We start from the raw sequence: 13,271 nt of genomic DNA on the forward strand, positions 1-13,271 counted from the left end.
TCGACTAGGATATACAGAAAGTTTCATTGTTATTTGATTTGTCTGAATTTATTCTAATACAGCATACCGTTCGAAACTTTCTTGCATTAGGAAAGGAACATACATGGTTACGGATGTCACAATACAATGGAGATCAAAAGGTTTTTTGGCTGTCAGTCGGTCCAAATGTTTTGAGCATGGAATACTGCAATCAATCCAAAGTGTAATCAATCATAATATTAAAAACCGTCAAATAAAACCATTATAAAACGCTAGACACATGATGAAATGTAACAGGACTTAACCGGTGATGAAAAAATAAATACATTAAAATAGATGGTTTACACATACATCCATAAACTAGACTTGTTATACACTTGTTAAGTTTGTTTGAATGGCCACATATACCTTCCTGAGAGAGGGGTCGCTAGACTAAGGATAGCCCATGAATGGATTAATGTTTCAGATTTAACAACGTTAACACATGGCAATTCAATGATACACATGCTTGGAGATTTAAAAATGCTGTACCGACAGCCTGCATTGAATCAGTAACACAAAACAACAAAAACAGTTGTCTGTACTGAAAAACAATGATTCATTCATTTTCCATTTCCATCTCATTTGGACAAATACAGCCGCAGACCGCAGACCAAGGGGGTTAAAGTTCAGCACCATATTGTTTAATACGAATTAAGTAATCAATATTGAATTAACATATTAAGAATTACAATAATTAAAGGTTTCATTTCTTTAAAGGGCCACTGTTCTTGGTTCTAACTAAATAATATACACAGAAATATAATGGGCAGAATAATTCATGTTGAATCACATTATCCTTGTATAATGCTACCTGTATATAGCAGGTATGTAGGCCTTTTGTCAACAAATATAAAGCCATGATAGTGGAGTTTTGGGTGGAGAACCAATGTGATTAGGCTGAGCTCCACCCAGACACTTGGTGTAGAAGAACATTGCAGTAGTACAGGTTAGAACTGCATTTCAAACGGAGGAAGTTAGTTACACAGCTGTTGTTTTTGTTGTTGTAATATAAAGTTTCCTTCATTATAAAAGTTAAGAGCATCCACTGCTTTTTGAGAAAGTCAGGTTCTTGTTTATTGTCTATAGAGCTGCTTCGTTTTACATTGATTTGCTTCAAAATAAAAATCTCCTGTCCTCAAACATCATCAACATGACTGTACTGAACATTTCCAGTTCCTCAATGACAGATAGAGGAACCAGAATAAATCAGACAGTGTTTGTAAAGGTTTAGAAATGGCTCAAAGTTTACATTACCCATCTACGTTATAAATATTTTACGACCACAAACCTCTGTTTCCATTCATATATGCGGCCCCTAAGATGCTGACGGGCATGTTAAAGGCTAAAGAAGAGAGAGGAGCATGTTCAGGAATAAAGACTACATTTCCCATGATTCTCCATTGCATCTGGTTGCCATAAAGCTACTTCCATTGAAGTTTTTTACTGTCAAACGTATTGTTGGTCTGGAAATATAAACATGTGAGTCAGTGGGGATAATTACATGGAAATAACCATTAATTGTACATATGACTAACTAGGCCCTCAGGGTTGTATCAATTCAGCTTATTTAAGTGGTCACTGGAAGGTCGGGTTTTAGACTCCAAGTCGACATGTACTGGGATCAATTCCCAAGTCTGCTCAAATCCTTCAGCAAGATGCCCTAACCCCTACCTGCTCATTAATGACCTTTACCTAAATCCACCGTCAAGAAGGTTTTGGGTTGAGGCATTGTCTAGCCGGGACGTTTGATAACTCTAGAGGTTACTATTTCAGATTGTAAAAACAACAACGGTCCATCGGAAACCTCTTCCAGATGAGGGAGGGGGGGGGGGGGGCATGGGTTAGTAGTATGAATACAAGGCCACGTAGAGGTTATCCAACAAGTATTGCCCGACTGCCAGCAGGTTAGGAGTTCCTGGTAGCCTGTGTCGTCTCAGCTAGCCAGAGGGGGTGGGAGGGGTGGTGGGTAAAAGGCTGACACGGGTGTAGAGGTTCATGGAAAAATACTAAACACAACTACTAAGAAAAGGAGGAGGAGCCTGTTCAGCACCTTCTCAGCGCACCGCGGGGTACCTGTCCGTCCGTCTGCCTGTCCGTCTCACAGCGCGGCGGTCCGGCCGCCTCGGGGGGGGGAGGGGGGGGTCTCGCTCCGCTCCTCTGATGAGGTCCAAGACGAGGTCATCCTTCTGTTCTGTCCCCGCCTCCTTCCGCACCCGGAGGCGGGGCAGAGTGAGGTCAGGTGGTTGGTTGGTTCGGGGGTCGTACGGCGGCGACCGCGAGGCTGTGCTGTTCAGGAGGTCAGAGGTCGCCGGGGGCCGCGGGGACGAGGAGGGGAGAAGGAGCCGGAGGAGACGGGGCCGGGAAAGACCCGCCCCTCAGACGCGCGTGTGGCGGCAGCTGTGGGAGGAGCCCGAGCCCGAGCCCGAACCGGAGCCCGAGCCCGAGGCGGTGCCGCTGCCGCCGGCGCCCGTGGGCGACGACGGCGAGGAGCGGTCCTCGTCGCTGGGGTCGCCGTGGCCGTCCTTGTGCAGGCCCATGCTGATGTGGCTCTGCAGCGCGGCCGGGGTCAGCCACTCCTTGGGCAGGCAGCTCTGGAGGAAGGGGATGCAGGAGCTGAAGTAGGCCAGCCGGTTCACCCAGCGGGGAACCTCGCGTCCGCACAGCAGCTGGAGGGACAGGAGACACACAGGAAGTAGAACCTCAGGGGGTTAAAGAACCGGAGACACACAGACAGGAAGTAGAACCTCAGTGGGTTTAAGAACCGGAGACACACAGACAGGAGGTAGAACCTCAAGGGGTTAAAGAAAAGGAGACACACAAACAGGAAGAAGAACCTCAAGGGGTTTAAGAATAGGAGACACACAGACAGGAAGTAGAACCTCAAGGGGTTAAAGTCTTTAGGGAGTCTTCAGGCTTGAGGACAGTACAATGGGAAGATATTTTAAGGCACAATTTTAGTTTAGCTTGCCTCAAGTCAAGATTAAGATTTTAAATGTTGTTAATTTTAAACTAATCCTGGTTCTAATTGTGTTGTTTCTCTTGTTTTGCAGATGCATGCAGTTTTGCTAAAAATAAAGTTTACCTGACTGAATGATCTATTTGTGCATGCGAATTTCGAAGCTATTGTTACTTCATGAACATTGTTACCTTATCTGGTTTAGGTATCTAGTGAACCTAAACTTCCACAGACAGAAAAGCAGAAGAGGAAGGCCGGGCCAGGACTGACCTCGGAGAGGGAGGAGGAGAAGTGGTTGCAGTTCTTGTGCATGAGGTGGTAGGCGTTCCCCTTGAACTCCTTCCCCAGCTCCTCCATGATCTTGTCCATGTCTTCCTCGGCGAAGTCCGTCGTGCCGAGCGCTATGGCCTCCCTGTTTACGAAACGCAAAACCAATCACCAACCGGAGCAGTGGACCGCTCGGGGGCTCGGCCTTTAGGTCGGACCCCCGGTTCCTCTGAGCTGAAGTGCGTCGCTCAAGGAGTCCTCGAACAACGGCTCCCGACAAAACTATGGGATGGGCATCGTCGACCCAACCATCAGTGCATGAGTGTTAGTGTGCACCATCTGGTAATATCCCTCTGTACTATTACTACCATCAGAGACATCTTCTTACATAAAATACACAAGGTTGTGCAACACATGTCGTTAAGAAGCAGGCAGGTAAGGGGACCTCGGTCCACGACGGCTACAGGTAGGCTTTGAGGACATTGGGGATTGTACCCACCACCTTTCAGCGGACAGATTAGCCACTACACCACGCCGCCCTGAGGGTGACTGTGTGTAGACCAGCGGGTGTAAGGGGGGGGGGGGGGGTGGACTCACTTGAACTTGAAGGTCTCTCCCAGCTCGCTGGCGTTCCCGGGATTTATCTCGAAGATACCGCTGAACGGGTACGGATGCCCGCCGTACGCGAACTCTACGTTTGGGGAGTAGAGGGTCGGAGACACGGGGGGGTCAGCGCTGCATGGGACGGTGGTCTCAGCCGACCCCGGGTCTGATGGTTCGACATTGCCCCGAGGAGGGACTCTGTTTCACGCCCAGGTGTCAGGGCGGTGAGTCATAAGAAGCCAATTTCAAAATCTGTCTGCTGGTGACATCAGCGAGTGGGGTTGTGTACAACCCTATGTGATGGATCGACTCCCAGGCACACCAGTGGGTTAAAGTCCACTGGGTAGGCTGTTAACATGATTTATCTGTCTGGGTGGACCCTCCCACTTGTGATGTCCCCAGGAGATACACTTTGAAATCAGCCTCGCCCTTGGTGATAAAACAGAGGCCCTTTAAGGCATCATCCATGACATATGCAAATAATACATGTTATTTACATTTCATACTGATAACTGATTGCACAAACTGTATGTGGGAAGGAATTTGCATGGAGAAAATTAAATTCAAGTTATTAAGAAAAGTTCTCTGACCTAGCCAGGCTCTGAGAAACACAATGGCTGTTACATAATCACGCACAATAACACACTGTGATGACTCACTGATGACTCCATCATTGGATGGCATCATGTCTGTCAAACCACGGCTCAAGCCCCAACACTCCGCCGCCGCGGTCCTTACCTCGGCCGTAGATCTCGATGCCTGAGTGGAAGACCCCAATGCCCAGGTTAGAGGTATACTCGTTGATCCAGTACTAAGGCAACAGAGAAAGGACAGACAGAAAAACGAGAGGTCAACACACAGTATAGATAGGTTTGGACCAGGGAAGTAATTCACCGCAATGTATTTTCGATATCAAAGAGAGTGTGCTAATGCACAGGCAGCATACATCATTGATTTTCATTCATTGATTTAGCTTAGCAGACGCTTTCATCCAAAGAGAGGATAAACAATCAAAACATCATCAGTCATCAATCGTTGGAGCTGGGAACTTAGGAGCTGCACTGCAACGTTTCCCTGGCAACCACATATGGGTGCAGGATGGCTGCAGGTTTATTCATTAATTAATTTAGTCTATGCCACACTAGTATACTTTGTGTGTGTGTGTGTGTGTGTGTGTGTGTGTGTGTGTGTGTGTGAGTTTGTGTCTTTGTGGGCGTGTGTCCTCACAGCAGTACAGTACACACGCACTTCATCTTGAATACTTTCATGCAGCCGAAAGCATCGAATCGTCTTTTGGTCTTTTCTGCACTCGTCAACGCTAACCGCTGATGCTTACAGATTAACAGGAAACAGGAAGTCACTCAAGGAACCACACAGTGTTACTTCCTGCGTGTAGCTTGCAGCTGCTAACCCATCTGACCCCGGGTCCAATACCCCTCCGGCCTGCGTTAAAGGACCGACGTTAAAAGCTATCCATGCACGGCCAGCCGTCAATTATTAATCACAGAACAAGATTGCTGCCTCACAATTATCCTGACCAATGCCGTCACCCCTTTAGAGTGGCTGCTACCCAGCGGGGGGGGGGGGGGGGGGGGCTGAGTGCAGCGGACAGGGGGCTGACAGCCCCTAGAGAGCATTGTGCATTGTGCTGTGTACAGTGTTGTGTTTCATGCGTCTTCTGACAGAGGAACTGGCCCCTGTGTGCTGCCCCCTGACCCACCAACGTCTTCAGGGTACAAAAGAAGAAGTCTGGGATCTCGAACATGACAATGAAACTCTCCCCTGAAACCCGCCGTGTTCCTCTTCCTCCCAGCTCAGCACTCTGCTGTGGACATCACCCGTCGCTCTCCCTCCTGTCACATCTCAAGCGTCTGTTCCGGCTGGTATTTGAAGGAATGCCAGCCCCCCCCCCCCCCCCCACATCTGACCATGTGACCGGCACACCCACGCAACATTCCAGCGGCCGGGCAGAGATGCCAGAGCTTCACTGGAGCGACGGCATGATTTCAGAGGCGAGGCCGCCCAGACCTGTCTGTCTGCGCCGTAGCGCCGGTTAGTGTCGGTGCCACTCGGAGAGGCCCTCCTCCCCTGTGACTCTGACGGTGGACTCAGACGCAGGTCATCAAGGGGGAGGTACAGCGGGTCGGGATGCCTGGCTCAAGGGTGCCTTTGCTTGGCACTTGGTTCTATGAACATCCTAACTGTACCGACGGCGATATATCCTTGTTCCTCTTTCTTCTGATAAAATACAAGACGAAGCGTCTGCTAAATGCCCGGAATGTAAATGTAAGGCCGACTGTTCCACTGCGGACGTCGGGGATCAAACCCGTTCCCTTTTGGCCTGGGGGTTGATCAACCTCCCCGCCAAATGACCCTGCCCCTGCAGCTCGTCTGCCCTCTCTGATAAAACGCTGAGAGGCAGATATGGTCCACTTCCTGTGTCATTTTGTCTACGAAGCCCGAAAGCAGCAGTGTGCCTCGGACTCCCTGCGGAGCCACACTGAAACCCGACCCCCTCAGCTGTCTGCTGGGGCCTCCTCTAGGTCCTCATCTCAGAGGCTACTTGAAGATATGTGTGTGTGTGTGTGTCTGGTGTGTGTGTGTGTGTGTGTGTGTGTGTGTGTGTGTGTGTGTGTGTGTGTGTGTGTGTGTGTGTGACACCATCTGCATGAAGTATGGTTTGTGTGTGTGAGACTATGTGCATGCTGTTTGTGCTTCTGTTTTTGAGACTGTGTGCGTGTGTGATACAGTTAGTCATTATTCAATCCAGCACGCAATCATAGTAATATTTAACCGTAGTCTCCCAGACCATCACTGAAGCGTGTACACATCGATATAGGCATGCACCAACTACCAACTTCTTTCAAAATTTGTGCTTTTGGAATCAAATGTAAGTTTCTTAAAATGCAACATTTGAGAAATAGTGGTAAATAATGCGGCTAAGTCGACTTGGTAGTACATTATTCACATGTGTGGAGCATGTAGTGGGCGCCTGAACGATGGGCCTCGTCTGTGTTCCGTCAGTGGGGGTGATCACGCGAGATCGTGGGACTCAGATCACACACTTGAAAACGGCCAGCTTTTGTGGCAGACGAGAATCATTTGAAATTGAAAAAAACGACTACTGTTCGCCCCCAATGCGCCTGCGTCTAAGACAACTTTACACACTGTTGTGACGCGTATGCAACATTAACAATGACAAAAAAAAATAATAATAACAAAGGGTGTTATTTGGTTATGATCCGTGTCGAGAAATTCTGTGGAGAGGAGGCCCTATGCATTCACCCCGCTGGTCAGCGGAACTATCTTGGATTGGAAGATATAAAAAATGTAAGCCTAAAGGCAGGCGATTAAATATAAGTTATAGACAGGGGATTTAGATAGCCCTGTCATGGCTGCAGATTACTCCGTCAGGACGTTATGTCCCACTGGGGCCCAGCGGTGTATCATTCTCTGTAATGTATCTGATCTCGGATCAGATATGATGGACAGGGCGCCGAGGCGTCGATTTGGTTGGAGTGTGGAGGGTTAAGTGATGGTGTACTGTGTACACCGTAAAACAATGTCAAGACACTAGGAATAACTACGCTTGGCATGCAACCGTGTTTTGCACACTTTCTAAACCCACACCGACTACCCTTCATGCATTGTATTAATTAAAGCGGAGGAGGACCGTTGCTTACCATGTCATACACATTAAGGATCACAGGTTCATTTGCCATGGTTTAAACCTGAGAGGATAAGGCGAGCGTCCTGTAGCCTACGTGTCGTAGTAGTTTCAGCACCTTGGTGGCCCCGCACTAAACAACAAGTCTAGCGGACAGCGCGGACATCAGAGACCGCTCTACAGCAGCCCTCTCTTGGTCAGTGGAGGCAAGCAGCCCCCTTCCCCGCCGAAAGGGAAGTTGTTTTTCCAGAATAATGTCCGGAGAAATGAGAATTACAAGTGTTTACTAAAAAAATCATGCCCGGCGATATGTCACAGAATCAATTTTGCTCCACAAAAAAAATCGAAAAGCCCTGAAATCAAATCCCAGCAGAGCGCATCGAGCGGCTGGAGACTGCGGCCCACCGCCCGCTGCCAGAAACCGGGGAGTCTGTTCAGAACAGAACGATGGTGGCTGGGGGGGGGGGTGGTGTTCGCAGAAAGAAAACTAAGAATCCTCAAAAAATTAGAATGGACGAAGCGATCAGAGGCAGCAGCAGCGAGCGATGGAAAAACTTGATCCTTAGGGCAGAGTAGGCCTCAAACGACTCGGTCAAATCGAAGACAGAGCTCACATTGGCCGATATCACTCTCCTCTCATGGGCGTCCACGGCGGGGGGAAGGCAGCTGGAGCGAACCCATCGACCACTAGCCATTTTTCAGGCAAAAAACGCCACAGCGAGGGAAGCAGCAGTCACGGAGGATGCTGGAGCCATGTTGACACAATGCGGAGGTTTACATCCGCCGAGTTACCAGCATCTCCCGTGGACGGTAGTCCGTAGCCGCTCTCTCCACTCGCTTCTGTTGGCATAAATTTCTTTCCAAGTCGCCGCGGTGAATATCCGCGTAACGGGACCGAATATACCGGAGTAGTGTTTCGTTAAAAATATTATTTTTATTTAAAAATGTTCCGATCAGTTTAATCGCTCAAGAGTTACACGGCGACGAACACCGCTGCCCTATCCCTCAGCGAATGAGAGCACACTGAAGGGGGAAGCATTTGATTACATCAGTCACCTCTGTGGCAACATCCTCCAATAACCGATGTCGAAAATGATGCGCGTGTGTGGATCGGCTGAGAGTCAGTAACACAATAACCTCAAATTAAAAATAATCGGAAATAACTGCAATCATTCTTCTTTCCCCCCCCCCACACACACACACGCAAAGTATAGATACACCAAAGTACAAATAAGAGAATTCAACATGAATTTTAATAGGTGCTTGGTCCTCAAACACATAGTATTTGCATAATTTAATGATTCTGATCTTTCATCCTGGCATACGTTTACATACTCACTATCTCATCCAGCACGGCCAAACGAAAAGTATTTACACACTAGAGCTATGTTAAACCCAAGACATCCACCTCACACTGACTGATCATGAAAAAAAGCAATCATGGCAATTAACCCCCTCATCAAAAACACCCGCTGGGCTTTCTAGGCAATGACAGAATGATTTGAGACCGTGGTTATAGTGCAAAACAACGAGTCGGTGGTGTTTTTCTTTCTTAGATTGAGAACTTTTGTTTCCCAACCGCAATGGTGAAAATATAAAGTATTTAGCTGCGGTCAATCAGTCGAACCACCTGACCTCCGTCACCCAATCAACACGTGACTTTCTTCATTGCCACCAATTAGCGTCGGTATGCAAAATATTCGGCAGACAACGACGGGGTTTCAATTAACAAATAACACCATCAGTGACTGTGTTCCATTGAACGTGACCATTTCTACGCATCCCATGAGCCAACCAGACAAACCTGTACAGAATGGACACAAGGCAATACATGAAGTGGCGCTTATATGGCTTTTGTTGTTTCGTTTGACAAATATGCACATGGAAATCACACCCCGTTTTCTTTTTTTAACACACACAACCTTGGGGGGGGGGGGGGGGAAACATGGCCGCATGCGGGCTGTGATTGGTCACTGATGTGAAAAGGCGCTGTGGATGAACAGTGATGTGAATTGGTAACACACACACACACACACACACACACACACACACACACACACACACACACACACACACACACACACACAGGGGGGTGGCATTGAAATGTCGGGTGCTATGCGGTGACCTTTGACCTACGCTAATTACGAAGGAATCCTTGTAGTGCATGGGCTACATCAGTCGTCTCCCCTTCGTAGAACGACGTCAGGCGCCAAGCTTGGCGGCGGCGATCACACCTCTACGATCACGGCGTGTAACATACACATAAATACAGGTACATATACATATGCAAAACAAGGGGCAGGCACCGGCTACCTTCATATCTACCAACACCCCCAAACAAAGGATGGTTCTACGTCTCGTTAGGTTACTGTGTTAATCGTTTCCCGTGTGGTCCGGGGGGGGGGGGGGGGGGGGGGGGGGGGGGTAAAGTGTCTCGGCCAGGGGTATAAAATAGGGGGCGGTAGTGGGGGGGGGGGGGTCTTTGGTTAAAAGGGCCTCCGGAGGGTCGGCTGGAAGCGCAGGTAGAGGAGGGCCATCAGGGCGGCCGCGCCCAGCACCCCCACCAGCACGCCCAGAGCGGGCAGCGCAGAGTCCCCCCCCGCATCCGGGCTGGAGGGGCCGTTCCTGTGGGGCGGGTGCTGGGACACACACACACACACACACACACACACACACACACACACACACACACACACACACACACACACACACACACACACACACACACACACACACACACACACACACACACACACCGTTAAAACAACGTAACTGATGAAAATGTATGTTGCTCCAACGGTTAATGTTGCTTTCAAAATAAGTGCGTAAATTAAGTTCCAGGGCGTGCAACGTACAATAAGTGTGTAGGAGGGGTGTAGGGGTAATGGGGAGCAAAGGGGGCAGGCTATGCAGAGTCTACGGGGAACTCTGAACTGGGTCCAGAAGTAACGCTTCAAAACCATGTGCGAACAGCCCGAATCCGGATTGGGATCTGATGTGATGCGAGGCTGACCTTCTTCTGGACCTGCAGCAGGATGTCCTCGCCGGCGCTCCGGAACAGGTCCACCGCCACGCCGTGGTTACAGTTCTCCAGCTTGTTCCCGTTTATCTGCAGACCCAGTAAACACGATGAGGAAGACTCCGTTAGAACATGATGAAGAGGACTCTGTTAAAACACGTGACTCCAAAGGGGGGGGGGAAAGAACAGTTGCATTTTGCCGAGCAAATGCACTAATGCACTAATTTCCTTCCGTTCGTGCAGTACCCCTTAAGGACCACTAGTGGGCGCCATAGTACCTGTTGAAACCAGCGACTCCAACTGGCTGCAAAAAACACATTTCCTTTGTAAAGTTTCACAGTTTTTTATTCATGATTTACGGTCCAGTCTTGCGACCTGGATTAACAGTCTTTATCCATCCGTAATGCAAACTGTAATTCCCATAACCATTTAAAAACAGGGATATCTTCAAAGTGCTTTTAGCCTGTATTGTATTTAATTTTTCTAAAGGGTTTTATTACAATGTCGATTGAATTAATACGTGCCATTGTATTTTAGGAGATACCTTAAAAGGTTATCCAACCATAAAAACACAAAGGCAGTATCTAAAGTACCACTGGCCTCAGGGACCGAGATGCAAATTCATATCAGTGAAGCACATAAAGATTATCAGCTGTGGTACCTATCTATCAAGATAGGGTTACAGACTGAACAGAATTCCAGATACCAACCCTGTGGCCACAGTCTTGACCTGTATGTTACGATGTGTTAACCGTGGTGATGTGTGATTATATAGCACAGGTAGTCTTGACCTTTCTTCAGCTGAGGTGTGGAATTTAGAAAAGTATTTGGATATCTGTTGTAGTGGTTATGGCAAACTGCTAATGAATGAATATACGATAATAACGTAGCTTGCATTTGTTATTCCTAAGGCTTCTGTAGCATAAGCACACCATTAAGGTGTTTCTGATAATACACTTTCCTGCCTCCTCCCAGCCTAAGTTATGTTGTAACTTAGGTCACTGTGGAAGACAGTGTAATGACCCTTGGGCCTAAAGGTTCACACAACTACACGCGGTATACTATAAGTGAACCACAACATGGAAAAGGTTTACCCCGGAATCAAATCTTCACTGTCAAGCCTCGAATCATCACAAGATTCTGCTGAATCTTCTCGTTTTCATTGATGACACAACACAGACCAACGACAGACATCTGTGAACCAAGACCTCCACATCAGCACAAACATGGACTTTCTAGGTGCCCAGTCATCTGGGCGGTTGCTACCATCAATAATGAAACAACCTCGGTTCATTGACTTCCTGCGTGTCGGCAGCCCTGTTTACTCTAACATTAGCGCCACCACGACAAGAGATTGTGTTTCCACTCACCGCCAGGATCTTGTCTCCCTCTTCTAGTCTTCCGTCCAGTGCTGCCGCGCCATTCTCTTTGATTTTACACACATAGATGCCGTTGTCGTTGACCACATATTGCTGGTCCACTCCTCCGACTATGTTGAAGCCCAGGCCTGAGGAATCACACACACACACACACACACACACACACACACACACACACACACACACACACACACACACACACACACACACACACACACACACTTGATGATCGGAGAACGAGAATGTTATTCTAATCATGGTAGTTACGGGTCTTAATGACCTTAACCCCAACTCGGTAAAGCCAGATAATACAAAGTATTTATCTAATTTTGTCAAACTTCAAGCTGTCAGAATATTGCAGAGGAGTATAGACGTAACAAAATATTGATACGAAGCGCGTTTTATAACGACTGACTTGCGCTACGAAAATAACAATATAAATTGTTACACACGCAATTTCACATGCAACATTGGGAAGGCTACATAAGCAATGTGCGTGCCTCTGTCGCCAACGACGTGACAGTGGGACATGTGTACACTAACATGGTTAACATGAGAAGGCTTGCCTTCTTCTGATCTACTGAGGAGAAATCATGGCAACGTCATTGCAAAAACCAAAGTTTCCTGTCACCCGGTGGGGCCTTCAAATATCTCCAAAAGTGGACATTTTGGAGATGCCCAACGCACATTTTATTGTATCATAGACATGGCATTAGCAGCGACCGCTGTTTCTCCAAAGTCCATCTGTGAAGATTATTCAACCTTTTGCATGGTTCTATTTAAAAGAGGGATTTGGAGGCTGGAGGCTACAGCGGCTAAGTAGCTAGTAGCTGTGGTATTTCATTGAAGGAGTTCTCAATCTTACCGGAAGGTCCCCGCTTGAGCTGGATGTCCACCACGTTGGCGACGAGGTGCGTCGAGCCATTCATGTTTAAAATAGGGTACAGTGAATATTTTGTTACACTCCTGTGTATCCGAAGATGGGGGGGGGGAGGGACAAACTATTTTTTCCCCCTCATGCAGTACTTCTGATCGATCGCTTCGCTTTCGGTTTTGTCTGCTGGCTGGATGTCTTCTTCCCCCGCGCAGTCTGCAGGGATCGTACCGCCCCCTGACGTTGAGACGCGGCACTTCTTATTTTAGATGGGTGACCTATTACTGAACCAAGGAGCATGGAGCATGGATCAAGGAGCATTGAGAAAAGACCAAGGAGCATGGATACAATATTACAATAAGGATGCAATCCGCGGCACGTTTAGAATTAGAGATTTTGTGATAATATTTATCTTCAGTATGTTCCAAGTTCATAACTTAAGTCTTGGGTTGCTTTAATTAACATAACTCACAATCCACACGGTT

General features: G+C 47.9%; 2 protein-coding genes across 3 annotated transcripts; both read right to left on the bottom strand.

The window, feature by feature from the left end:
* Window positions 1–5: 5 nt before the first annotated feature.
* On the bottom strand, window positions 6–8,617 carry LOC115544088 (deubiquitinase DESI2). Of its 2 annotated transcripts, XM_030356899.1 has the most exons (5): window positions 7,531–8,617; window positions 4,586–4,658; window positions 3,842–3,935; window positions 3,248–3,389; window positions 6–2,687 (listed from the first exon to the last, which is right to left on the bottom strand). In XM_030356899.1, exons 1-5 carry the CDS (start codon window positions 7,567–7,569, stop codon window positions 2,397–2,399), a joined length of 639 nt encoding a protein of 212 aa, XP_030212759.1. In that variant the 5' UTR covers window positions 7,570–8,617; the 3' UTR covers window positions 6–2,396. The 2 variants fall into 2 exon arrangements, with proteins under 2 accessions (XP_030212759.1, XP_030212760.1); XM_030356900.1 differs by lacking the exon at window positions 7,531–8,617 and having other exon boundaries at window positions 4,507–4,620.
* Window positions 8,618–8,745: 128 nt separating this feature from the next.
* synj2bp (synaptojanin 2 binding protein) lies at window positions 8,746–13,011 on the bottom strand. Its single transcript, XM_030356904.1, has 4 exons — window positions 12,778–13,011; window positions 11,904–12,040; window positions 10,528–10,623; window positions 8,746–10,153 (listed from the first exon to the last, which is right to left on the bottom strand). Exons 1-4 carry the CDS (start codon window positions 12,839–12,841, stop codon window positions 10,001–10,003), a joined length of 450 nt encoding a protein of 149 aa, XP_030212764.1. The 5' UTR covers window positions 12,842–13,011; the 3' UTR covers window positions 8,746–10,000.
* Window positions 13,012–13,271: the final 260 nt, after the last annotated feature.

Source organism: Gadus morhua, chromosome 5 (assembly GCF_902167405.1).
Source record: "Gadus morhua chromosome 5, gadMor3.0, whole genome shotgun sequence".
NCBI lineage: Eukaryota > Metazoa > Chordata > Actinopteri > Gadiformes > Gadidae > Gadus > Gadus morhua.